This window comes from Genypterus blacodes, unplaced genomic scaffold (genome assembly GCF_046128005.1).
Source record: "Genypterus blacodes isolate CSIRO-AG114 ecotype Tasmania unplaced genomic scaffold, CSIRO-AGI_Gbla_v1 ptg000210l_1, whole genome shotgun sequence".
NCBI classification, from domain to species: domain Eukaryota; kingdom Metazoa; phylum Chordata; class Actinopteri; order Ophidiiformes; family Ophidiidae; genus Genypterus; species Genypterus blacodes.
In genome coordinates, this window is record NW_027467009.1 from 121,669 (window position 1) to 149,618 (window position 27,950).

Below are 27,950 nucleotides of genomic sequence, written 5' to 3' on the forward strand. Positions count from 1 at the left end.
TCCTCACCTGTGTTCACAGCGGATTGGTGGCTCGTGTGACTGACAGGTTTGTGAGCCAATCGTGTACTCTTACTGCGCGAGGTGTCTGATTATGGCGCTTAAGCCCCGCCCAGAGTAACAGCACGGCGCTCCTGATTGGTCAATAGTTTACAACCGCCAGTCCCGACCTGTCGTTTCCTATTTGCAGCAGGGCAGCAGCTGGATTACAGAACAGCGCCTCAAACAGGTAACATGCACTTTTAAATCAGACTTGGTGTATTTGTAAACGTGTTTGTGGCGGGACAGTAGCGTGTGTTTGTTTTAATATCTCTCTGAATTTAAAGTTTTTGTCTCTTAGTCCGTGTCTAAATGCAGATTCCCCCTCCTTACTGCGCTCTCTGCTGCTATTCGCGCCGGGAACATTGCGTAATTTGAATATGCTCAGTCATTTCCCGACTAAATAAAAACCTCGAGACCGTAATATGTCGCTCATTTGCTGTTTATACCGTTTTAGTTGTTACGTCACGCTTAAAATAATGTCAGCCTCGGGGAGGCAGTAGCTCAGTGGGCTTGGGAACCGGAAGGTTGCCGGTTCGAGTCCCTGCCGAGGTGCCCCTGAGGCACGGCACCGAACCCTCAATTGCTCCCCCCTCTGCGAAGGGAGGTAATGTAATTTAAGTCGCTTTAGATAAAAGCGTCTGCCAAATGATCGTAATGTAATGTAATGTAATGTCAGCGAGTCTCAGACGGAATGAAAGTGCTGTTCCACCTCTGGGTCAGTCTGAGCCGCAGGAGGCACGCACACACACAGGGTTGAACTCTTGTGCTTTCGCTTCGTCTGCAGAGCTCTGAGTGTAACATCCCAGTGTTAACAGCAAACATTTTACATAAATTACATCATATTACATCACTCTGTAGAAATGATGTCTCTAATTTAAACAGTTAAAGCGGGGATTGTAGATCAGCACGACATCAGGGGCCCAAGGGCTCAGCAGGGCCTGAGCCACAGCTTGATGCTAGGCTCTGCTGTCAGGACTGAAGGGCAGCTCCTCTCATGATCTACTCAGGTTCCTGTTCAGGGCTGAATTGGTGACATGGTGACACTGTGACATTGTGGCACATGATGACACAATAGATGGTCCACTTGTCCTGAAAGAGAGAAACAGATACGTGAAAAAACTCAAAGATCTGTATGAAATGTAATCCCATGAACCAAACTCCTATGTTGGCCCGGGTCTAAAGGTTCAGGAAGCATAAAGAGGAGCAGATGGAGTCTGTGGGAGCAGGTCAACACGTCCCTGGGCTCGTTCAGTCAGCCACACTGTGGTCAGAGACAGGAAACTGACAGGAAACTGCACAGTGCTGTTCATCACAGGATCTGAGGTTTACATGATTGGTACGGCAGGAAGTGGATGTTTCTCTATCATATGGCAGTTTCAAGCAGTTTCATTATGACACTGCCTGAGCTCCATTGTTTACATCGTTGATCTCTCAGCTTCTATACGAAGACTCGCTCTATGTCTTAAACCACCCTGAAATAAAAGATGGAATAATGAAAGCTGGCGTGTTCTCTGTATTTGTCAGCATTTACTTCATCAAGTAGTTGGACCTCCTTAACAATTTAATTGATTTGCCTTTAGCGCCCCCTGGAGAGCAGCGCTGGCCATTACATCACAGTGAGCAGGATGAGGATCACCTCAGCTGCTGATGTTCATACATGTGCACATGAAACAACATCTGACATGTTTCACTTTGGATCATATTAGAATATTAAACTGCTTATTTAAGAAAGCATCTCACACTTCCTCCATTGAATCAATAAATAGGTTACATTTACAAAGTAACACAAAATGCTGCTTTAGCCTGATTGTCGCCTTCATCTTCCCCATCTTCCTCTGGTAAAAGAGGAGGTGAACTTTTGCTCTCATGCTTCAGACTCCAAGCCACAAACTGTGTTATGGAATCTGATCTGAATGATGAAGAGTTCACATCCTTCCTGTTTATTTCTGTTGTTGTGTAATCATTTCGCAATGCGTTCTTGCTCTCTGCAGGATCATGTCTGAGCTCGATGGTGGCGGCGATGCAGGAGCCCAGGGAGACCATGTGGACGCCTTAGGCTTCTTTAAAAAGAGGTAAACAATGAACGCTAGTCTGTCCCCTCACACAATGACATCACTGCACACTCTGTTAGAGCTGCTGTGACTTTATCTTTATCTTATTTATCAGCTAATGCATCTTAATGACAAAGTGGATCTACTGCTGTTCTCTAAAAGTGACTAAGATGTGATGTCGTGCGGAATAAGCTCCGACCTTTGAGACGAATTCAATAGAAGACTTTCGATAAACGAGCCCATCAAGTTCCTCGACTGCTGACTTGTCAAAACATGTTAGAAAGGGAATTTGAGTGCACCGGCTCTCAACAAGCCCGTCAGGTTGTCATATATCTGTTGTGTGTGTGTGTGTGTGTGTGTGTGTGTGTGTGTGTGTGTGTGTGTGTGTGTGTTTCCCAGGCCGTCTGCACAGTCTGAGATTCCTGTGGAAACCAAAGCCACCTCAACCGGATCTGACGACCCCTTCCGCTACAAGATGGATTACCCCAACCTGGGAACATGTGTGATTATTAACAACAAGAACTTTGACAGGAGCACAGGTACACACACACGCACACAGACCTACACCTACACACGGAGACACACCTACAGGGCTTCAGTCCAGTTTGGCAGGTTTGCGGTTTCATATCTGGGTGTGTTTACGTACAGCTTGGTTTTAGGAAGCTTATCTCTCTGCACCTGCACCTTCTGGCTCTGCGTCCATACACAATGCTGCAACACATGCACACACGCACGCACGCACGCACGCACGCACGCACGCACGCACGCACGCACGCACGCACGCACGCACGCACGCACGCACGCACGCACGCACGCACGCACGCACACACACACACACACACACACACAGTGTATAGGCTGCCTCTTCCACTGGTGTTTTGTGTTTCTCCAGGGATGAACACTCGTGCAGGGACAGATGTTGATGCTGGAGCTGCGATGAAGACGTTCTCCAGTCTGGGCTACAAGGTCAAAGTGGCCAATGACCAGACTGTGGCTCAGATGAAAGAACTTCTGCACACTGGTAAGCAGAGCTGCTGATTCTGCTCTCAAGCTAATCTCTCATCAATGCCGGATGTGTAAAGGCACCACAACATGCTTCATCTTCATCCTCTTGCTTGTGTGTGTGTGTCCAGTTTCCAGGGAGGATCACAGCAATTCTGCGTCCTTTGTGTGTGTGATGCTGAGTCATGGAGATGAGGGGATAATGTATGGGACCGATGGCTTTGAGAAGCTGGAGACACTGACTGGATACTTCAAAGGAAACCGCTGCCCGAGTCTGGTGGGGAAGCCCAAGCTCTTCTTTATGCAGGTTAGCTCTCACACACACACACACACATTTTGGACCATAACCCAGACTGCCTACTGAGGGGCGTAGTTACACCGGGCAGATGGAAAGTGATAGGAAGGGAGATAGTTACTGTCCTTACCAGCAGAAGTCACTTCCCATGAGTATGAAAGCCGTCGCCCCCTGGTGGAGGAATCTCTCAGTTCTGGCTGTCGTCCCATGTAGGCGTGTCGTGGCACAGATTTGGACGATGGCTGCACCCTGGCGATGGACGCTGTAGAACAGCAATCATCAGAGAGGATTCCTGTGGAGGCAGACTTCCTGTATGCGTACTCCACTGCTCCAGGTAACATGGCTGCCCTTCACATGCTTTATTGAAAGAGGTCAATCTGAGTTACCTGTGGGTTCTTCCCTGGGCCATACTTCAAAGGAAGTGTTTGTTCTTGAGTACAGCAGGTGACGTCAGCGCAGCTTTGCTTCAGACGGTTGACGTTGTGGTTGTCCTACAGGTTACTACTCGTGGAGGAACACGGCCAACGGCTCCTGGTTCATGCAGGCGTTGTGTGAGATGTTAGAACTTCACAAAGGAGATCTGGAAATTATGCAGATTCTGACCCGGGTCAACCGCATGGTGGCGATGGGCTTTGAGTCTTCCAGCGCTCTACCTGGATTTAGTGCCAAGAAACAGATCCCGTGTATCGTCTCGTTGTTGACCAAAGACGTCTACTTCCCTCAGTAGACGGAGTTCTGCTGTTCTGCTCTGATCTCCTCTGAGCTGAGCCTTTGGCACAAACGTCAACATGCTGGCTCTAATCCACCAATCTAACTTTAATCTATATTCTATTTAGTCTGTATTTGTGGTGCGTTTACCGATTACAAAGGGAACCTGAATGCACCGTCATCAATGATAAAAGGGAATTAAGTTTTCTTTGTGTTTCAATCTGGACAAATCTTAAACCAGCGTCACTTCTATCTGTAATCACAGAGTTGTCTGGAGCAGAATGTCACAGTATTGAAACTTTCTGAGATTTATGAAGACAATTTTGCAATATTAACCCAAGCCGCTGTTTCCTAACCAGCCGATGATTGTCTCCCCAGAGATTTATTGATATTTGATTATAATGTGAAGCATCATGAGTCACAAATTAGTGCAGAGCTTCATAAACTGAGCTGAACTGCATTTAGACGTCACTCAGATAGGAGATACAGATATAAATGAATATAGGAATAGAATAACTTCAGGTATTGTAATGTTAATAACAGCATGTTTACATTCAATTCAACTTTATTTACATACTAGCGCCAAATTACAACCAACATCATCTCAGGGCACATTACACATAAAGTGTAACATTATTTTCCATTTCTTAAATCTGTCAAATAAAGATGTATAATGTCCTCCTCTGTATTTTCAGGGACATTTCCTGAGGAATAAGATGCCAGTTTGGGAAGATTTCTTTGTAGTTTTCCTGCAGCAGGTTTATCAAATCTCCTATAGAGGGAGCCCTTCTCTCAGCTAAACTAGTGTAGCTTTACTGGCCCTTCATGAATCAGCAGTCTGACTGATCCTGACTCAGCTGAACCCTTTTTGTAACTGTTAAACTATGGACACGTTGGCTTACACAAAGTAACGCCCATGTGCATGAACACTGGCCTGTCAGTCAGTGGAGAGGGAAGCCTGATAGTGTGTGTGTGTGTGTGTGTGACAGATAAGTGAGCCTCTGTGAGACGTTTGCCTCCCTTTACTAGGTCCACAGTCCTTTTCTAGTTTGCTTTAGTTCAATGCTACAAATACAGATTCCTTCATTCCTTCATTTGAATACGCCACTTTACCTGAGAGCTTCATTAAATGTGATTAGAACAAATATTTACACTGTACGCTGATTAAGCAGGATTAGATTTAAATGAGAGCTGATGAAAGTGTTTTTCCTCATAAACCTCTTTTGACTCATCACCGCCCAAAGGCCCTGATATGACTTCATCATCTGAAATCAAAAAGAAGACCTTTATGTGTTTGTGAAGAGCTGAGAATCAGTGATGCAGGTGCATGACAGCTTACAGGAGGAATACTTGGTACTGTTCACTAGCACGCAACAAATGTGGGACTTCTATTTTCTAATCATGGAAAGCAAATCATCTATGAAATGTATGTTTCTATGGAAATGTATTACTTCCTTGTTTATTGAGCTCAAAACTTACCAATCAACACTTATTGAAATATGAATGCAAACTGCATGTGGTGGGGCAAGAATATTAATAGTTCACGAACCCAAAGGTGACTTATGAGTCCTATATGATGCGTTTAAGGCTCTAACAAGAGAACAGACGCAGGATGGAGGAAAGAGCTTTAATTAGGCTTTAATTTAATAAAGTCTATTTAAGTGCAATGCAGGCAATTAATCAGTCAAAGTGATTAATTTAGTAAATCGTCATCTTAGTAGTTTCACCCGAATACTGAAATGGTTCAGTCGAAACAAAAAAGCGTAAATGAAACTTTGGTTTTCAGTGTAAATCGACCTCAGTTTGGTTTTGACTCTTAATAAAATGAAAAGCTGCATTTCCTGAGAACTGCAGGTGGGTACACACACGCACGCACACGCGCGCGCGCGCACGCACGCACGGTTTTCAGTTTGTAGTTTCGTTTCCAGCGTCAGGTTGACAGGGAGTGGGAGGGGCGTGGTGTGTGTATGCGTGTGTGTGCGTGTGGAGGGGGGTAACTGTAAGAGGAAGTGAAAATGAAATCTGCCTCAAAGATCGTCTGTGCTTTTCAAGATGTCTACTCGACATGTCTGATTATTGATTAAGTCGTCGCTCATTTCGAGCTGACATGAGTATTTTCCTTTAAGTTAATTAATTTTACGACTGCCTTTTTATATCGCAACGTTTTCACCTTTATTCTCATAACATTTCATTTGAGTTTATTCGCGTTTCATTTCCACTTTTTAAAATGAAATATTACAATTTAAGAAAATGTCAACATGACCCTCGTAGTGAATTCCGCCTTATTTCCCGGAAATATTAAAGACTTTATTTTTGTTACATTTCGACGGTTTCCTTAAAGCATGCCGACTTTTTCTCTAAATACATTACAACATTGTGTTAACAGTGTACAACACTGTTAACAAGATGTCACAACTATTCTTTGTATATGTTTAATATTTCGCCTTGTATTATCCGTTTTGTTGTGTGTTTATTTGATAACGCAAAGCGGCGCGGAGTGACTCCTCTTCGGGTCGCCATGTTGCTCGTGAATGCATCTCGGGCGCGCGCAGGCCGAGGCGAGATTTCCGCGGCAGCGCGCGAGCTCGACAGCGCGAGGGCAGGCGGGGGATTTCCAGCGCGAGCCCCCACTTCCACCGAGCGGCGGCTGTTTTGCTTTCGGTCTCTACACAGAAACAGAAATAAAGAACGGAGCCGCTTTCATTTTTCTTCCTTTTTTAACTCCATTTAATTTATCCGCCACTGCTCCTACCTTAATCGACACCGTGACAGCGGGACTCCGAAGCCCCGGAGCAGCTACACCGAGCAGGTAACGTGTATTTCCGCATAGGAGCGTTGTTGACTCGTTCAGGCTTCACACTGGGCGACATGACGGATCGTCCCGCTGTGTAAGTGAAAGTAGTTTGTAGTTTTTCTCCGGGTTTGTTCAGCAGGATTCGCATTTATTTTCACTTTTGTCTCGGTTGTTTTTGGGCCAAACACGCTGACTAACACGCCGCGGTTCACTCTGGACTCGGCAGATCAAACTTTAGTGCCAAACCAACTGCTGCTGAATCTGAGCTCAGTTGTCAAGCGGGCAGCACGCAGTTTGTGCTGTTAGACTCTTAAATGTTCATAAATATATCACTGTTATTAACCGTGTTATAAACAAACAGAGACAGACGGCTGTGTACATATTTAGTGCGCTGTGTTTAGTTGTAGGTTCAACTAAGTACAACGAAATGTGAATGATGGATAGAAATGATTGAAGTCACGCAGCTCTATTGACGTAATTCAAACTCGCATTAAGTATTTTAGCTTCCTCAAACATGTCCAGCTTGGTTGTGTAACATTGTTATGTAGTTTAGTAGTTTCCGGGCTGTAGTTAGTGCTAGTTAGTACTACTGTTGTGTTGGATTACTTTACACTCACAGAAAACAGTCATGTATGTTCATGGTTTGGGCCAAACACAGATAAGAAATCTAAGATAAGATAAGAAGATTTATTATTGGGATTTGTATTGTACAGGTGGTGTATAATGTGTCAAGTAAATAAATCCCCCTCAGTGTACAATGGAAGCCTAATAAAGGTAAATAAATAACTAATCTGCAACCATATAGCACATAACAGTGTGTAAGGTGAATTGGTAGGCCACGTGACCTTTGACCTGCCAGCGCAGGTAATGAATTCCCTGATAAACCACATAAATGAATGAATGAAAAGAGTCTTTGAAAAGATCAAAGTGCTGCATTAATGCTGATGTCATGTTTGCATAATTAAAGACTCAGAAGAGAGAGAGAGAGAGAGAGATTTATTGCACAGTACTGACTCTGGTTGTGTTTATTGAATTCTTTGTGAGGGAAAGTTTCAACCGTGCGAGGGACAAACTTCATACTGTGTCACCCAGCGTGACCCCACAGAGACCTGAAGCCTCACTGCAGCAGGTTTATAGTGCTGTGTGTGTGTGTGTGTGTGTGTGTGTGTGTGTGTGTGTGTGTGTGTGTGTGTGTGTGTGTGTGTGTGTGCGTGCGTTTGGTGTGTGTTTCTCTCTGTCTCTGCCTGCCCACTGGACTTTGTTCACTTCAGGCTGCTTTTGATTCGGAATGGGTGGGTGAAGCCGATAAGCCTCGATGTTTTCTCGCCTCTCGTCTTCCCGCCTCTCGTCTTCCTCTTCATTTCCTTCACACTGGTGGTCTCAGTAGTGGAGGTGTCAGCGTGGTGAGCACGATGTGGAGGGACTGTCCCGGGCGGCATGTCGGTAAACGAGGTCGTGTTTAACCTCAGAGCCTCAGCATCGTTATATTATTATTACATATTATTTAATTTAATCCTTCCTTCACAGATATGTTAGTTTATGAGGTCATTTAATCATAAGACACAGGGCTGAGTTGTGTTTATTAAAGTCACATCAACACAAATAAGAGACTGGAGTTTGTAATAGTACATAAACAAACAACACAAGTAGAAAGAATGTGAAGCCTGACGCTGATAAGCGTCAACACAACACACACTGTGCACTGTAAACAATACAACTGTAACGTACACACAAGACCTATATGCGTGTAAGTGTAAAGAATGAAGGAAGTGCCATGATTATGTAAGAGTAGTGTAGCTGTGTGTGTGTGTGTGTGTGTGTGTGTGTGTGTGTGTGTGTGTGTGTGTGTGTGTGTGTGTGTGTGTGTCTGCTCCAGTCAGGAGTCCAGTCGCAGCCTGTGGGGAGGAACACACACTTCACTGTCACACGAGGAAATAACAGGCCGACGCGACTCGGCTGAAGCTATTTACCTTCATCATTACATTTAACTGAAGTGAGGACTCGTCAGGTTCAGCTGTGTGTGGTGAGAAGCCTGTGGGGGGCAGCAGAGAGCACGACCCCCAGGCCCACCAGGGTCGCCTCATACTCAGGCTGAAGAGTGCAGCAGTGAATCAACCGTACAGTTAGAACCGCTGTTAGATCTGTCACATGATTAATGAGACAAGACGACACTGGACCGCTCTCTGTGGACGTCTCTCATGGAACCAGGACGTTTCTATGACGACCTGTTGAGACATTGTTTGTAAAATTGGACGAACGTACAAACGCACATCTGTAGTAAACACAACAAGCCATATAAATGTGTGTGTGTGTGTGTGTGTGTTACAGACAACGATGCCAGTGGAGAGGATGCGGATGCGTCCGTGGCTGGAGGAGCAGATCAACTCGTGTCAGATACCAGGACTGAAATGGGTCAACGAAGTGCGTCTACACACGCGTGTTTCAGGGTCGACAGGTCGTCTGTGGAGTCACGTCTGTTCTGACTCTGTGTGAATCTGTGTGCAGGAGAAAAGAATCTTCCAGATCCCCTGGATGCACGCGGCACGTCACGGCTGGGACCTGGAGAAGGACGCCCCGCTGTTCATGAGATGGGCCATACACACCGGTAACACACACATGGCGCTACACACACACACACACACACACACACACACACACACACACACACACACACACACACACGGGGTTGAGCTGTGTGAGAGGGAGGAAGGGCAAACTGAGGGCGTAAGAATCAAACCCAGCAGGCTTTTATTTACAGTTTGGGCCGATTCACTTAAGTTTATTAATAATTTAAATTCTCTCTGGACTCACAGTCGTTTTGATCGAACAAACTCTCACAAATTCCCAGAAATCACAACATGAAAGAGATGCGTGTTTACTGTAAAATGCTGAAATTAGAGAAGAGTTCAGACGCTGCGTTTGAAGCTGTGATTTCACACACAAAGACACACACAGCAGCGAGCGCTGATCTGTCTCTGATCTTCTGCTTTTGGCTGCAACATCCAAACATCCAACCACTGTCTGTCAGCAGACACCGCTGGAGACGAAGGGTTCAAAGATGAGACCCCAGAGTCGCACCAACGCCTCTCAGAGACTCAAGAGACGTCTAGAAGACGCAATATACATTCAGAGTTCAAATCCTGTCGTGTGAAAAGTGATCAGACGGTTTGCATCAAGCTAAAATTTGTTAAACTGCTTCAGCTGCGTCAACGATTCATTCAAACAAACTGATGCAACAAATTCATTAATGGAGCTGCTCTTGTCTGTGTCTGTGCACGTGTGTGTGTGTGTGTGTGTAGGTAAGTACCAGCACGGTGTGGATCGTCCAGACCCAAAGACGTGGAAGGCCAATTTCCGCTGCGCCATGAACAGCCTGCCCGACATCGAGGAGGTGAAGGACAAGAGCATCAAGAAGGGAACCAACGCCTTCAGAGTCTATAAGATCCTCTCCTCCTCAGAGAGAAGCAGCAAGAAGGGTGAGGCTGACATCCACACACACTTAATCAGTCACTTCAATAAGACGGGCAAGTGGTGTGTTGTGGAATTTTTCAGTTTAGAGCCTTAAAGACGTTTGTTTCCTTTCGTCTGCGCAGGAAAGAAGAAGTCTGACAAAGAGAGCAGAACCAAAGGAAACACAGACGTTGAGGAACAAGTAAGCCGAAGCTCTTCTCACAGACACACACACACACAGCGATGGCGGCAGAGCTCATGAAGAGATGACACGATTTAGAAACATCGCACAGCAACTCTGCCAGCCGCCTGAGCCAGTTTAGCAACATGTTGATCATGACGGGAAACCTTAGAGACACGGAGACGCTGGGGACGAGGGGGGGGGGGCAAGGGTTTGATAAAGGAGTGGCAAAGCTGCACCGGGCGTCGATCACATGAGGATCTGAGCCCAGCGTGAGCCTGAGAGTCCAACAGGTCAGATTGCAGTGAAGCGGGTCGCTCTGGGCTCTCGTCTCTGTGTTTGTTTCCTTCCCTCCTCTCCTCTGCACCTTTTGTTTACGTCGATCTGACAGTAAGGATGAGCTCTGAAGCTGAATGAGAGCCAAGCAGAGCGCGTTTGTCCTCAGTGCAGTTGAAGGCTGAATGCGATTATTCAGCACGCAGGCACGCACGCACGCACACACACACACACACACAAACACACACACAAACACACACACACACTGAATCAACAGGAGTTTGCCCCTCTGCAGGTAAACACGAGGTGTTGCGTAGTTAGCGTGTGTACATGGAGTCTCTGCTCTCATGTGACCCTCAGCTTTAAAGTGCCAGTGAGCGTTCTGAGTGTGTGTGTGTGTGTGTGTCCTTCCATCAGAGCGCATCTCCGTCTCCGTACACAGACCAGAGTCTCTCAGGAGCTCACCTCGGACTCCCCGACTACACCAACCAGAGTGCGGTGTCAGAGGTCAAGCAGGAAGTGACCGAGGTGACGGTGATGGACAACCTATCAGGTACCACACACAGTCTCACTGTCTGCCTCACACAGTGTGTTACAGACGCACAGACAGACATCTGACTCAGCACTGTGTGTGTTTGTGTGTGTGTGTGTGTGTGTAGATGTGATCACCAGTGAGCAGCTGCCTATCGTCTGCCAGACCATCGAGGTGACCACAGAGAACGAGGAGCAGACCGTAAGCTCCTCCCACTCCTACCCACTGCAGATATCGCCCGTGTCTTCATGCTGCGGTGAGACCACACACACACACACACACACACACACACACACACACGGAAATGGACAAATTGAGGATACATATGGAGTTGTTATTGTGTTTGTGCTGCTTTATTAATCTCTTTATTGTGATGGTAGTACAGTAACCCTTTAATACCATCACCCCATCACACCATCTTATATTCAGATGATCAACCACACACAGCGACCCGTCACGTTTGGTTGAGATGCAGGCAGTCAGATTCCTGTTCCATCTTGTTGTGTCTTTCCTTGCATCTCTCCCTTCATTGTTCACTCTTTCCTCCCTAACCGGTCCTTCAGGCTCCTCAGGCTCGATCACTCTGACTCTCACATCATTCCATCCATCTCTACCACTCCACTGCTCTCCCTCCTTTAAGGGAGGAATAACGACACATGACTCAAACCTTTCTCTGCTTTCTTTAGGTTATTGAAGTTATAAACTGTATTGTATTTGTTATTCTTATGTTTCACAGCAGGGAAGCATCAGAATGACTCAATGGCAAAACTCCTTGAATGCTTAATGACCCTGATTACATCGCTCCTTTATCTTTGTCTCCACAGACAGTGAAACAGACAGTGACACAGAAGACACCAAAGAGGTGAGCAATATGGAGACACACACACACAGGGGAGAGGGAGAGGGAGGGAGGGAGGGAGGGAGGGAGGGAGAGAATTATCTTTGACTGGTCTGATCGATGGATAAACAGGTTTTTACCCGCTTGATCTCAACTGAAACCTTCATACTAGTGAGTGTGTGTGTGTGTGTGCGCGCGTGTGTGTGTGTTTGCGCGCGTGTGTGCGCGCGTGTGTGTGTGCTCCTTCCTTCCTGTCAGGCTATGAGACACTGAGAAAGGGGCGGCTCTTGTCAGGAACTGCAGCTGTCAAACATTAACAGTTTGATCTGCAGTTGTCCTTTGTACACAGAAATATGAGGCAATATGAGGCAATGTGTGTGTGTGTGTGTGTGTGTGTGTGTGTGTGTGTGTGTGTGTGTGTGTGTGTGTGTGTGTGTGTGTGTGTGTGTGTGTGTGTGTGTGTGTGTGTGTGTGTGTGTGTGTGTGTGTGTGTGTGTGTGTGTGTGTGTGTGTGTGTGCGTGCGTGCGTGCGTGCGTGCGTGCGTGCGTGTGTGTGTGTCACAGTTATACAGTAAATTACTCAAAACTGGAAATGAGACTAATTGCAGATTGAAGTGGATGCAGAGTCGTTCCTCACAGACTCGTGTCCTTGAGCGAGTCCGGCGTCAGTCAGTCTAACCAGACGCACAAAGATCTGCAGCAGCTTCTGCATTGGTTGAGATATTAGGAGCTGAAACTCTTACCTCAGCAGTTGTGGTTATTTATTCCCGGTGTTTGTTACATTGGCGCTGTTCTTCCTCTTCTTCCTCTTCTCCTTTTTCATGTCTTTTGTGTCTGTGTTGTGTTTTGACTGACAGGGAGTCGCTGTGGTCTGGAGGCGGAACTACAGCTCCTCCGTCCTCAGGGTCCCCACCTGTGCTCTCCCCGGCATGGCCACCTTCGTCACCACGGCCAAACCCAACTTCAGGGTGACCAGCATGCGAGACCCCGCCCCCCTCATCAGTTACCAGGCCGAGGGCTGGACGCCGGGCTGCAGCCCCAACTCTCAGCTCCTCGCGTCTGCCGCCGCGAGCCACGCCCACGAGATGCGCGCCAGCGTCATTATGAAAACTTCTGATGTCAGCCCGTCCTGACCTCTGACCCCAGAGGAGGCTGGACCCGCTCCGCTCCCAGAGTGTAGGAGCAAAAGGCAACGCTGCTTTTCTTCATCATGGCCACGTGGGTCCTCAGACGGCGAGCTGCAGAACTCTCGATGCGTCTCCGTCTGAGTCTCCAGCTCTTTCCTCTGAAGGACCCCAAGCTCTGATCACGCCTGGTGTTCAGGACGTTGAGCTGCTGGTCAAGTGAGTGACCTGAGACACAAACATCCACGAGTCACTGGTAGATCTTTTGCACTGGTGCTTTCTGCTAACACTTTAGCATTTATGCTACGCTGAGTCATTCTCCAACCAGAAAGAAAACTGACATTTTAGCAGCTTCGTCTCAGAGCTTCTCACAATCCTGCAAACGTGACGCCCGTCGTCACACTGATCCGTTTTTTTTAAGTCAAATAGACAATTTGGGTGAATCATGTAGAACTGAAGAGTTTTTAATGGGTGTGTGTGTGTGTGTGGGGGGGGGGGGGGGGGCGGGCACTACAGCGTGTGTGACGTCTGCATCAGCACAGCCACCTCAGCGTGTTTGAGTCTCAGAGTGGATCAGAACCAGGATCCTTAAAGGAGCCACAAACACCTCCCGCTGGACCCAATGTCCATAATGCAGACGATGGCCCGTTGCTCTGGAAACACACACTTTGAGTTCAGTCACTGCCAGTTTAACAGTTCAAGCACTTGATGAACTGAATAAGCACCTTTAAGCCTTCTTCACTGCAGGTCTGAGTGTAGAGATACACAGATATAAGATCAATATCACCTGATCAATCAAAATAATCAATCATGTAACGTCTCAGTGGGACTAAAAGTGTCAGCACGGAGCATCACAGCAGGAGGGAATCATGTTTGGTGACATCACACCAGACCAACAACAGGACAACATGAACACACTGCAGAGGAAGAGGAGGGACACCGGTGTCCGTCTGTCTGGAGACCTCAGGAGTGTGTCCTCACCAAGACATAGACAAACAAGACAGACAGACAGACAGACAGGCTGAGTTTAACTGACTGACTGTAATCGTGTACATAGCTTGTGTGTGTGTGTTTTGTGTGTTTGTATGTGTGTGTGTGCTTGCAAACCGCTTCAGCACCTTAACGAGTGAGAGAGAAAAGCTTTATTGAAGACGTGTGCCTTGGTTGGAAGCGCGCGTGTGTGTGTGTGTGTGTGTGTGTGTGTGTGTGCTGGTGAGGCAGAGCGTGGCTGTGGAGAGAGCGTATGGGCGATGAAGAGGAGGCCGAGGTAACACAAGTCAAAGGCAAATATCTCCAGAACAACCTGAGTCTGAAAATAATGGACTTTTGTTGAATTGCGTTGTGACTTCCCAGCTTCCTGTGAACATGAAGACACTGTGTGGGACAGGGACAGCCCTGTCCCACACAGTGTCATCTGAATATAAAGACAACAATCAATGACACCCAGAGACGATGTAATGCTTAATCAGCTTGAACCAGTGTGACAGTTCTGACCAATCACAGGACGCTTTGTAAACACGTTTGTTTACAGATTTTGATCCACTGTTTTATTATGTGACCACAATCAAGCCAAACTAAAAATGAAATTAATGCCTGAATCAGAAGAACACAAAAGAAGTTCAGGTCTGAATCCTGAAACAGATCCAGATCATAGGATTATAGATGGGTTCATCAAAACCTGGATTTCTCTGCATTTTGTGCCTTAATCAGAGTGCAGACGAGTGTAGCATGTAGCGTGTAGCATGTAATGTATAGCATGTAACGTGTAGCATGTAGCGTACACTCACACTCAGCATAGGAGCACCTAGATGACGCTCAACAGTGCCAAGAACTAATTTGCACATTTTCTTTGTATACAAATGTTCCATGAGACGCCCCTGTCCCATAGTGAGCTGTAAGTGTGATGAGTGAGCAGCTAGAGCAGCTAGCCTGGGATCCTGTTTGACACTCAGGCTCTGACCTTTGACCCGACAGCAGCTCCACCACAGGGCGTCTGCCACGTGCCTTCATCATAACACATCATCATCATCATCATCATGTCAAACCTCAACCTGTTCTTAAAAAGCAGTGCGTGTTTAGAACCAATGACCAAATCAGGAACTTCATTGTCTCAGACTTTTCCTTTCTGTGCTAAATGTTGAATCACGTGAGGAGGAAGCCGAATCATGGCCTCTGTCTCTTCACTGACACACAGACCGTCCTCTTCCTCGTGTCGCCCCAGCTGCTTGTCCCTGAGTGACGGTGTGTAAATGCAAAGCCCGGAGGAACTAAAGTGCACTTAAAGCGTTTCTGTCCACATTATTGTTTGAAAGGGATGCAGACACGTTTGGATTTGTGTTTGTTCATAAAAAATAGGAACCATGTTGGATCGGGTTGTGATGTTTTTATGGGGAATGAGTTTATTTCTGCTAAACTGTTTGTTTCACGCAAATCTTTATTTTCTTATTTTGCTGCCATGTTAATTAAACACATGATCACTGCGGGATGGAAACCTCTGAATCGTGAGGAAGATGAGTTTCCCTGGGTTTAACAGGGGGGGAGAGAGCTTTTTAAAAGTCTGTTCTCTCCATTTTGTAAAGAAATCACAGATCTCAACCCTTCAGCCTCTTTTGTTCTGCACAAACTATAAAGAAAACCCATATTTAATAGGTGAACTTGAGAGGTTTTCACTCAGCGACCTGTTTTTATCTCTATGTGGTAACTACTACTTCACCTGTGGATCAACGTGTCAATCTGAATAAAGACTGTTTTTGTATTTAACAGACCTGAGTGTTTATCTGCAGCCATAAAGCTCAGAGTCCAGCCGCTCACTCGCTTTACGAGGGCGCCAACTTCTACCTTTGTCCCAAGGAAGATAAAATGTCCTGCGAGGAGAAAACAAGGTGAAGAAGAGGAAGATCAGGAGGAAGAGGAAGGGAGGGAAGTTTAACACAACGAATAAGTTTGATTAGCAGATAAGTGTGATGAATGTAAAGTCTGTGAGTGAAGAGTTAACTCTGTGTGATGTGTGGTGATCACTTCCTTGTGTGTGTGTGTGTGGTTTAGGAGCAATAACAGGTAGTTCTGACGGCTCATTGTTTCACACACACACACACACACACACTCCCTCCCTCCCTGCTCTGAGTCTAACCAGAGTGCTAACGTCCGTTTCAGTTTCAGTTGCTGTTCTCATTTCTCACTTCCTCCCTGTTTGTGTCTAAGGCCTCAGTGGATTGATGGCCAGTTGCCTTGGCGACTGCAAACCACAGACGTCCGAGTGAACAGTGTCCTTATTATGGCCCAGCAGTTGTTGGGTTCCGTTCTCTCAATCCGTCATATTGGTTTGTCTGCTTTTCCTCACTCTCACCCTCCTCTCCTCTCCATCAGACCTTCACTCTCACTTGATCGTCTCCATACCTCCTTCAAGGCTTCATGTGAGTCCTCTGGTGGAGCTGAATCACTTTGTTATCCATTCAAATCCCCTGCTGGCACATTTGCATGGCAAAAGCAACAACAGCCACACAACAAAGTGCTTTCCTCTCCATCTGCTCTCTTCATTAAAGCTTCTTCACATCCATTTCACACACAAGTTCAAGTTACAAAGTTCAATCCGCTTCTGCAAACCCATTAGTGGATCAAACTGGTCATTAATCATTTTGATAGCAGATGCTCAGTTCTGCAGTGACGTCTCAGTTGTGCCATCTAGTGTTCGAGAGAGAACATGCAGCTTTATTTCTTCAGTAGATTTGCATGAGGGATTTATTTAAATCTGCACTGTGTTAGTTTATCGATGTTCAGTTTGACTTGACTTGATGTTTGAAGATCGTTGACATGAAAAACAACAAGAAACAATGAGAACATGTCCCAGCTGAGGTAGGTAGCCATGACGATTAACAAATACTAAAAACATGGAACTTGTTAAAATCCTCGTTCTGATTGTGCTCACTCAAGCTGATGGCTGGTGATCGCAACGTTGTGGGTTCGAGGCCCGTTATACCTGTAATACCAAGGCAAATAGTGTTTGCCACGAGGTTAGATAAAAGTACAAAACAAGTATAGCACAAAAAAAGTGTAAATTTAGAAATATAGTATCACTACAGAAAAAGAGTAAAAATTACAAAAAATTGAAAGAAGTACAAAAAAGAGTAAAATTTGAAGAAAAAAAAGTAAAATAAGCAGCGCTGCTTCCAGGCCTTCATCGGGGTTACAGGACCTCACAGGAGAGGGAGGCAGGGCAGGGAACTCTACAGTTCTCATTGTGAAAAGTTAAACTCTTTGTCAAAAGGAGCCGGATGCCAAATGTAGACAGGCATTAGGACCAGGGCAGGTTTAACAGTGGACTAAACCCCTACTTGTCTCAGTGAGTTAAACTGACGTTAGAGAATCACAGGTTTGTGGGTTCGAGACTCGTCATTGCTGTAAGAATGCTTGCCACACAACAGCGGATCAGGGTCCCGTCACCTCTGGGACATCAGGCCAAGCTTTGGATGGACAAACTAAAGTCTGCATTCTCACCAGCAAACTTCTCACCGACTATTCTTTTTGTTCTTTTTTGAGTCATACTAGAACAAAAACAACGTTGTATTCATTGTAATTCCAGTTTCAGTTTGACAAGAAAAAAGACAAAATCCAGGGGGTGTAACTGAATGTTATCTCAATGTGTCACCACTAGATAGCAGCAGTTACCCAATATTGTTGGCTGTTCTTTGCGGTGATATCCTAACTTGTTTCTCTGAAAATACTAGCTCGTAACATTTCCACGTCTTTCGTGAAACATTACTTCTTTAACCTTTGAACACTCGGACTGTACTCGTCTGGTCCAAATAGTTTCCAGTTGTACTTTCAGGACTTGTTGAGAATTGATTGAATTTGGGCGAATGGGCTTTATTCTGAAAAGTTGTTGAAGTCGGAAGTATGTTTTGAAAGCAAAGCAGGAAGTGTCGTTGTTATTTTGCGTTACGTTGTTCGACTTTACGGCGAGGGACCGTGGAGTGATGAGGAAAGAATCAGGAAGAAAAAGGCGAACAGGTCGTTACCGCGGGGACAAGTGAGCGCGCGAGACGAGAACAACAAGAAGGACAACAACAAACAAACAACAACAACAAACAACCGCCCTCGGCTCCTCCGCCGCCTCTCCTGTCTGCTGTGGGCGGACTGCACGGTGTTTTCCTGCGGGACAAACAGCTGGACGCGGCGCTTTTTGCCCGCTGCTCCACTTAACACACCGCGCTGAAGGTGCAGCTAGGCCACGCCCCCTCCAGGTGAGCTCGCGTCTCTCTTTACCTCTAAGAAAGTTGAGCTGGACAAGAAAGAAAGAAAGGAAGAATGAATGAATGAATGAATGAATGAATGAATGAATGAGTGAAGGTTCGTTTCAGTTAATTTTCCACTCAAACAACAAACTTTAATTTATCTTTTCTTATTTATTGTACAAGATCAAAATCTTAAAGTGAGATTTTAAACCAGAAAGAATTTACTGATTACTGGCTTAGATTTTCTTTACAATAGAACAAATCTTGTCAAATGATGTCACGACTTTAATTTTAAACATTTAGGTGTAATTTGTATCAATAATTCTTCCTCTTTAATAATTATACACATAATTATATATATACTGTATATAAGTTCAAACACCGGTCGAAGAGTGTTTTTTTCTTATTTTAATGTTGAAATGAATTGGATGGAGTGAGATCAGTTCTTGCTGTTTGTGGTGAGGCTGATGTGTGTGTGAGCAGCAGCTCAGGTGTATGAGCTCTGTACTCCCTCTCATTGTTACACACACTTCCTCTCTTCCTGGGGGTTGAATATAGATTCTTCACCGCTGCACATGTTCTCTCATTAACTTCCTCACCAGTAAGTAATCAATACTTACTGTTACTGAAAAACTGGCTGTATAATTCATTATTAAAAGAGAAGTTGAAAGAGTCTTCAGTAATCTGTATTGAACTGTGACCGACCTGCTGCTTCATTCTGCTCTTTGAGTTTATAGAAACAATTTAACAAAATGAAAAAGTTTCTACAAACCTTTGGAAACTCATTTATTTAACAAATTAAATCATAGTTAGTAAGGTATCATAGTAGACAAGTACAACTAGAACCTGTGTCCTGTAAATCTGCTTTTTAATCGTCATGGTTACTAGACTATGATGGTTGCTAGGAGACGGTGTCTTCTGATTAAGAATTTTTTGCTGATTACTGATTTAGCTCAAGTTAGTAAGATTGGAGCTGGAATCATCGGATCAATGCAGACAAAGGTAGTGATGATGAAGCTGAAGAACATCAGATGAATGAATAAAGTTCTGATGTTGATGATGATGTTGGCAGAGCTCCTGAAGCTCTACAGGCTGCTGAGTGTTGAAACGTCTCCTTTCCCCCACGAGGCTCCTCAGACTTTCATCTTCTTTCTCTCCATCACGTTCCATCTCTTCATCTCTCCTTGTTCCTGTTTTTAGACTGTGATGGAGGGAAGCGGCCCAGGAGGAAATCCCAGCGCTGCCTCGTCTCGCTCGCTTCCTGTCCACGCTGAGGAGGAGGCGAGGGAAGGAACTGATTGGATCTCAGCCCCGGCAGCTTCTGAAGAAGACCACCAACAAAGCAGAGAGGAGTCAAGACTGAGTCCCTCCAGCTCGCAGACAGAGGAGAGTCTGAGTGAGAGCGAAGAAGACCAACAGGATCCAGTGGTTTCCACCACTGGTCAACAACACTTAGATGATTCTTCCAAAGTTCAACTAAAACCAGATGGTTCTTCTTCTCTGCTGAAAGACTCTGATAAACATCAAACCCACACAGATCTTCCGCCTCCTCTGACAAATTATTTACCTGATTTAATTTCTGATAAACTCCAGGAACAGAACCAGAAGGACCAAGATCAAGCTGGCTCTGATCCCCAACACCAGCAGAACTACCAGGATCTTTCTTCTCCTGAGGCCGTGATCACTTTCACATCTGTGGAGAATCAAAACATCCAAAGTCTTCTTCTGACAGAGCAGCAAACCAAACACGTTTTTTTCTTTATTGACAAGGGACTCACACAGTTTCCTCCCCATCCTGCAGACCAGCTTGTTCAGAAGAAGCCTCCTTCTGTAAAGCAGCAAACCCAGCAGAATCCTCTTCCTTCAAACAAGAAATCTCCTCGAACCAAAGACCTGAAAAACCAGCAGGATCCTCCAGAAGACCAGACACCAAGTACTGACACCAATGTCGACCAGGAAACCCTGCAGGTTCCTCCCTTTACAGACCAAAAACTTCACAAGGTTCCTTCTGCTCCTGCAGACCAGCAGAACCACCTGGGTTCTTCTCAAGCTTTGTCCCGCCTGACTGAAGCCTCCACCCTGGCTCCACCGCTCACCATCGAGGCCTTCTGTGATCAGGTCCAGCCTCACCCTCAGGTGTCTTCTACATCTTCTTCTTTGGTGGCGCCCAAACTGTGTGGCTACCTGCAGAAGCAGGGCGGCCCGCTGAAGGCCTGGAAGCAGCGCTGGTTCACCTACGAGGAGAAGAAGAACCAGCTGTTCTACTACCGCACGCCTCAGGATGTGACGGCGCTGGGCCAGGTGGAGCTCACCAGCGCCACCTTCACGTACCCGCTGAAGGCCGAGAGTGGCACCTTCCACATCCAGACACCTGAACGCACCTTCATCCTGAAGGTAGGAGAGTGCTATTTTGTAATTTTACTCTTTTTGGTAATTTAACTTTGTTTTTGTAATTTAACTTTTTTTTATTTTACTCTTTTTTTAAATTTGACTATTTTTTGTAATTTAACTTTTTTGTAATTTAACTTTTTTTTGTAATTTTACTCTTCAGTTCTAGAGTGCAGTTCAGTTTGTGTTGAGTGATCTCTCTCTCTCTCTCTCTCTTCACATCTTTCTTTTCTCCTCTTGCTCCTCCATTCCTCCTTTCCTCATCCTCTCCTCCTCCTCCCTCTTCCTCTCCTCCTCCCTCCTCCTCCTCCTCTCTTCCTCTCTCCTCCTCCTCCTCCTCCTCCTCTCAGGCTGTGAGTCAGGAGGTGATGCTGTACTGGCTGCAGCAGCTGCAGGTGAATCGTTGGCAGCACAGACGTCAGCAGGCTGCAGACTCCAGCTGCTGCGACTCAAACGAACCCACAAACAACAACAACAACAACACTGCCGGTGAGGACGGAGAGGAGTAGTTTTCTTCTTCTTTGGTCTTCTCCACCTGCTCATGTTTACTCTTGTTGGTGATTTCCCAGTTTTCGCTCTTTTTCTTCATCGTTTCTGCTCCTCACTTCTTTCATGTTGACATGTGAACATGTGATCAACCAAACATCTGCTACCATCTCACTTTGATGTCTCCTCCTCCATGTGAGCGACGCCCACAGTAAATCCACTGCATATTTACTCTGGGTGGTTGGTGTAATGACTTCCTCCTTCTCCTCCTCTTCCTCTTCCTCCTCTTCATGCCCACAGCAGTGTTGTTGGGTCATGAACAGGAAGTGTGTGTGGGCGCTCTGGCGAGATGCCCTCCACCCTTCTCCTGCGGTGAGTTGGGAAATCCCTGCGTCAGCTCACAGAGTGACTGACTCACTGTAACCATGGAGACGCCTTATCCAAAACACAGAGGTCAGTGAGGTCATCAGGGAGAAAACGGTCACCACCGGATCAGAGTGACGATGAAGAGGAGGGAGAGACGTGCAGGTGGCTGCTGTGACGCCTCCTGGTGGAGAGCACAGAGCGCTGCAGCTGCTGCTCTGAGGCTTTAGATGGAAATGATGTCATAGTTTCAGACTGACGCAGACGAGAGCAGAAACGATCCTGAGTCAGAGCTTCAGCTTTCTGTTTGAATCCTTAAACTGGGCGTGTTGGTGCCAGTAGCTTTCTTCAGGAATGTGTGGAGATCTGAAGCTGAGGAAGCTTTGATTCTGTCGCCTTCACAGATCCTGACGCTGCGAACCGTGTTGAAAACAGTTTGAAATGACGTCAGGACCATGAAACTAACTTTGAGTGAAGTGGTGAAGTCGTTCCCATCTGGTGTTTACGCAGCGGAGCGCTCAGCACACGGCGGCTGGGCGGGGCTTCAGGTTAGGCAGACAAATAAAGCGATAAAGAAAATGAGAGAAATGAGCTGCAGCTGTGATGAAGGATGAACTGGTTCAGACCGGCTGAGGCCCAGAAACCAGCTGAGGAGGAATCAGGAGCAGAAGTGCTGACAGACGGCTGCTTCACTCTTCAACATGACAGCAGATTCCTTTATTCATCTGAAACATTCAACTGGGAGAAACTAAACATGTTTCAGGCCTCAGTCTTTCTCTTCTAGTCAGAGTTCTGCTCCTGACCGAGCCGGAACTCAGAACCATCTGCCCATCTGCGCCCAGTGTTTGTGCCAAGCCAATCACCTGATCTCCATGTGCCTGGGCGGTGGGCGGCGAGCGGCGGGCAGGATGTGAGGCAGATCGTTTCCTGTCAGCGGCTCGTTTGAAAACTTAATGTTTTCTCCCGAGACGTCACGCAGAACAAACTTCACTTTGATCAGATTCCGTTTTTGCCGTGATTTAAACTGGAACGCCACCTAGAGGCCCGGCAGGCTGACAGGAAGTGTTTGTAGGCTCCGGTGACATCACCAGGAAGTGGACCCAGCAGACAGGAAGTGTTGTTTGGACTAAGAGCAGGTGGCTGCAGGAGAGGAAACGTTGCAAAACTAAATATAAATAACACACACACACACACACACACACACACACACACACACACACACACACACACGGCTAAGGAACTGACAGCAGGTTGGATGAATGTAATTGTGTTTATTCAGTCGTTAAATCTCTCAGCAGTCCACTGAGTGAGATGATGATGATGAGGATGAGTCACTGTGTGAGCCTGCAGGTTCTCAGGTCTGCTGCTTTTCCTGCTTCTTCCACAGGAATTCCTCTCGTGTCCTGACTGGTTTGTGCTGGGACACAGAGGCTCAGCTGTCACATGATCGAGCTCTAACAGAGGAACGAGCCTGTGCAGGTTCACCATGACGTCATGATCTGATAGCGTTCAGACAAACACGACTCAGCTGATGAGTGAAGGAACTAGAGTTACCATAGTAACTACAGGCCTAATCTGTCCCTAATCCACTGTAACCATATGAAAATGAATGGAGAACTTTGGGTCCATCAGGTTTGGACTGAGTCAGACCCCCCCCCCCCCCCCCCTCGTGTGGACATGAACTGACCCTAATTCTGTTTCCTGTTTCTGCAGATGACTTCCTGCCCGTGTTGAAGAGCCCTCTGGGCCTGGTGGGTGCGGGGGCGGCCAGCGTTCAGACTCAGAGGACGCCGCTCACCAACATGTCCATCAAACACCCGCTGATCGAGATCCAGTGAGCCACGCCCACACCCACATCTGCTCTACATCTGGAAACACATCTGATCAGATCAGACATCAAACTGACGCTACATCACTGCCATCAACACACAAACACACGCACACAGTGTTCTCATCAGCATGTTTAAACTCGTTCTCACAATCAGCATCATTTTTTCCACTGAAAACAAGAGTGAAACTATCCACACTCATATCTGCTCATGTTGCCTTCAGGTGTTCGGCTCTTACATGTTACCTTTAACCTTCACTGGTGAAGTTCTGTTGTTGTTGTGCGTTCCTGCGCCCCCTGGTGGAGGAGCTCTCGAAAGGTCCTCCAACATAAAAATGTGTGCGTGTGTGTGTGTGTGTGTGTGTGTGTACCATCACAGGAACTCGGTCCACAGTCTTCGTAAACGCTCGTCTCAGGAGTGGAGTCAGAGCGTGTTTCATGTCGAAGCTCCGCCGAGGACGATGCCTGCAAACATCGCCGCCACCGCCTGTAAGTACAATACAGCATGACCTCATTGTAGGCTCGGCCCCTCTGTGTCTTCAGCTTGGCCCACTTGTCTTTTATGAACAGGCTGAGTTCAGTGTGAAGGTTAATCCCATGTTAACCCCTCCAGCCCCCAGGACTCCCGTGGACCCCCCGACCCCGACCCCGTCCACTCCCGTCCCCCTGCCTGACCCGCCGGGACAAGTCTCACCGGTGGATGGCAGACAGTCGCCATCGCTGTTTGACAGCCAACGAAACACGAAGTCAAAAAGTTGGAACTCTCCCACCCTGCCGAGCCTCCGCAGAGACACGCTGTCCTCCTCCTTCTCAGACAGGACGGCCCGTCTCCAGCAGGAGAAGCAGATGCTGGTGGAAGAGGTCAAAGCTCAGAAGGTGCCTGGTCGCTCAGCGCTCGTCTCTACTGGTGTGAGTCAGGACTTAATGTGTCTTAATCAGTGAACATCTGGTCCGTCCTGCAGGAGCTGGTGTGGCTCCTCCACAAGGCCTTGGAAGGAGCTCAGCTGGAGAAGAGAACCTGTGCAGAGTTCTTGGCGGTGAAGGGCGAGCAGGAGCGGCTGGAGCTGCTCCGGCATCGCGAGCGCCAGTCGGCCGACCTGCGAAGCCGCCTGAAGGAGGCCAAGGCGGAGGCGGAGTCACAGAGGAGGGACCTGGAGCAGAGAGACGCGCAGGTGGCCGAGCTGCAGCTTCACATCAGGCATCTGACGGAGAAGAACAAGGCCAAGCAGGAGGTCAATCAGAATCACAATCTGTGTTTGTGTGTGAAGCTGAGTTAATATGTCTGATCCTGAGTGACAGACTGAGCTCAGGGGAGTTAAACTGCTGTCCTGTGTGCTGTCAGGTGATCCTGAAGCTCTCTGACCACATGTCCACCTGCATGTCAGACACCTGGCGCTCTGTCTCCTCCAACACTGTGGACGCTCAGACCCTCCAGCTTCAGCAGCAGGTGGACAACCTCAAGGTGACCTGAGCTGTGTGATCAGAGAGCAGAAAAACATGCATGACCTCATCATCACTGTCATGTTGACCGCCTGTCTCGTGTTCCTCTGCAGGACGACATCGAGGCGTATAAGACTCAGAATAAGTTTCTGAACTCTGAGATCTACCAGCTGACCAAACTGTGGAGGAACAGCTCGGAGCGGGAGAAGAGCCTGATGGTCAAGGTACAACAAACACACACCGACCTATCAGGTATCAGGTTCAGTGGTGGGGGGCGGGGCACAGATCTGACCAGTCACATTGATCAGACAAGAAGGCAGGAAGTCCAGAAGTCTGTAACCAGTGAAGAAGAATGTGACACTACGTTATCCCTGACTTGTTTTGGAAGGTTGTGTGTGATTTGCTGTCCTCTGATTGGCTGCAGTGCTCCTACCTGGAGGCCACCAACTGTCAGGTGGAAAGCCGCTACCTGGGGGTCCTGAGGAAGCTGCTGGAGGACAAAGGTCTGGCACCGGTGCAGCGGGAGGCCGTCAGAAAGCTGATCGAGGACGCACTGAAGGGAGAGATAAAGAACGCCATCAACCTGCAGCCAGTCAGGTACAAACACAACACACACAACACACACAACAATACAGTCGACTCTGAGGAGGCCAGGTTCCATTAAAGTTCATTCAAGTTACTATGAAGTTTTTTTTTAAGGTCAAGAGGTCAGATTATTAAAGGTCAAAGGTGCAGAGAGATGCAGGTTAATCAATCAATCCGTCTCCTCTCCTGTTGCTGTTCCTCCTCAGGGATCACGATGAGTACGGCTTCAAGATCATCCCAGACTATGAGGTGGGGGACATGAAGCTGCTGGCAAAGATCCAGGCGCTGGAGATCCGATCACACAGCCTGCTGAACCAGGTTGGATCACGTCTTATCTTTGGTTTCTGTGTGTTTCATCTCAGTTTCAGCTGTGTGTTTCAGTGTGTGTGTGTGTGTGTGTGTTTGGCTGCAGGAAGCAGGTGAGCACCCCCAGCTGACTCGTTGGGCTCACTTCCTCGCCGGCCGACTGGAAAACGACCTTTGTCCTTCCCCGGAGCTGAAAGGTTTGTTACGAGGAGGCGTGCCGCAGGACTACCGCCAGCGGGTGTGGCGCTGGGTGGTACGGGCCAGGACCAGGACCATCAGAGAGCGCCACCCGGAGCGCTACAAGCAGGTGTGCAGGGTACACAGGTGCTCAGGTACATGCAGCTACACACCTATGAAGTCCTCCACTAATCCAGCCCTCATTGTTCCAGCTGTGTGAGAAGAGCAGGACCTCCCCTCACCCGGCCTCCAGACAGATCCAGCTGGACCTCCACCGCACCCTCACCACCAATCAGAACTTCTCCTCACCGTCCAGCCCCGCCCTCCAGCAGCTGCGCCGCATCCTGCTGGCGTTCTCCTGGATGAACCCGGCCATCGGCTACTGCCAGGGACTCAACAGGTACAAAGGCTTGGACGGAACACCAGGAGGTTCTGCTGCAGAGCTTTAGACTGAAGCTGAGCTGAGCTGTGTGTTTGTCCCTCAGGCTGGCAGCCATCGCCCTGCTGGTCCTGCAGAGTGAAGAGGACGCATTCTGGTGTCTGGTCGCCGTGGTGGAAACCATCATGCCTCAGGACTACTACACCAAGAACCTGGTGGCCTCTCAGGTCAGCAGCTCGTCTCAGATGTTCTGGCTGGGCCCTGTGATTCAGAAAAATATCTCCAAAATGTTTTCAATCTTTTCCCTTCTGACATCAGCAGTTATACTCTAGATTCAGTTTTCCTTAAGGCAATAAATACATCACTTTTCTTATTTAGTTTATAGGTTGTAATGCATGTTTGTACTTGCACAGTGATCCAGCTGGTGTCTCTGTGGTTTTGGGTTCTGCAGGCAGACCAGCGAGTTCTGAAGGACTTCATGGCAGAGAAGCTGCCGAGGCTGGCGGCTCATTTTGAGGAGTACGGCGTCGACGTCTCCCTCATCACCTTCAACTGGTTCCTGGTGGTTTTTGTGGAGGGTTTGCCCAGCGACATCCTGCTGCGGCTCTGGGACGCCTTCCTGTACGAGGGCACCAAGGTGCTCAGCCTCATTTCAAACAGAGAGACTTTAACACTTCACCTGAAATGTGTTTAGAGACTGAATTCTCTCCTTTGCTCCCTCAGGTTATATTCCGTTACGCTCTGGCTCTCTTTAAATATAAAGAAGACGACATCCTGAAGATCCAGGACAGTGTGGAGCTCTACCAGTACCTCCGCTTCTTCACCAAGACCATTTCTGATGGCAGGTAAGGACTGACAAGACCTTGTAATACCTGTTAACACCTCTGATACTGGAGTGGCGCTAATGAGACAAATTAATTTCAATCAGAGAGGAAGTCCCCATTTTAATGCTCTTTCTTATTTTTATTTTTAGGAAACTAACCAACATCGCCTTCAATGACATGAACCCGTTCCCCGGGCGGCTCCTGAGGAACCGGCGTGCGTTTCACCTGGAGCGTCTGCAGGGGGAGCTGAAGGAGCTGGAGGAGCAACAGAGGGAGTTTGTTATGGAGAGCCCAGAACGCAAAGACAAGGAGCTGGACAATAACATGAGCGAGGACGATGAGGAGCTGTGACGCATTCATGTTTACTCCAACAAATGGACCTTTGAGGGATCATCAGAGTCCTCCAGTGTCCACCAAGAGCTTTGTTTGTCTCCCTTATGTTAACGTCCTTTATACATTTAGACTTCTGCATAAATCATCAAAGTATGAAAATATAATCAGGGCTGCACAAAAGTGGTACGTTCCTACTGAGAGAGAGAGAGAGAGAGAGAGAGAGAGAAACAAAGAAACAATCATGATGCATATGAGTGCAGGTACTCTGCTTCTCTTTTTACTTCTGGATAGAAATATAAACGACCAGCACGCACTTCCCA

The 27,950-nt window shown here is 47.3% G+C and overlaps 3 protein-coding genes across 3 annotated transcripts; all 3 read left to right on the plus strand.

Moving 5' to 3' along the window:
* Positions 1–152: 152 nt before the first annotated feature.
* LOC143015699 (caspase-3-like) lies at positions 153–9,311 on the plus strand. The gene is made up of 8 exons (XM_076169758.1): positions 153–226; positions 2,031–2,111; positions 2,490–2,629; positions 2,983–3,111; positions 3,224–3,399; positions 3,601–3,721; positions 3,885–6,904; positions 9,218–9,311. Exons 2-7 carry the CDS (start codon positions 2,035–2,037, stop codon positions 4,112–4,114), a joined length of 873 nt encoding a protein of 290 aa, XP_076025873.1. The 5' UTR covers positions 153–226; positions 2,031–2,034; the 3' UTR covers positions 4,115–6,904; positions 9,218–9,311.
* irf2b (interferon regulatory factor 2b) lies at positions 9,224–16,050 on the plus strand. Its single transcript, XM_076169757.1, has 8 exons — positions 9,224–9,310; positions 9,395–9,494; positions 10,189–10,365; positions 10,483–10,541; positions 11,214–11,349; positions 11,456–11,584; positions 12,153–12,190; positions 13,024–16,050. The coding sequence occupies exons 1-8, from the start codon at positions 9,224–9,226 to the stop codon at positions 13,297–13,299; spliced, it is 1,002 nt and encodes a 333-aa protein (XP_076025872.1). The 3' UTR covers positions 13,300–16,050.
* A 1,443-nt stretch (positions 16,051–17,493) lies between these two features.
* On the plus strand, positions 17,494–27,842 carry tbc1d2 (TBC1 domain family, member 2). The gene is made up of 17 exons (XM_076169741.1): positions 17,494–18,530; positions 19,722–20,915; positions 21,260–21,398; positions 23,472–23,592; positions 23,966–24,075; positions 24,200–24,462; positions 24,549–24,818; positions 24,929–25,048; positions 25,140–25,250; positions 25,451–25,623; positions 25,818–25,929; positions 26,024–26,224; positions 26,307–26,494; positions 26,580–26,700; positions 26,925–27,110; positions 27,197–27,318; positions 27,447–27,842. The coding sequence occupies exons 2-17, from the start codon at positions 19,728–19,730 to the stop codon at positions 27,646–27,648; spliced, it is 3,627 nt and encodes a 1,208-aa protein (XP_076025856.1). The 5' UTR covers positions 17,494–18,530; positions 19,722–19,727; the 3' UTR covers positions 27,649–27,842.
* Positions 27,843–27,950: the final 108 nt, after the last annotated feature.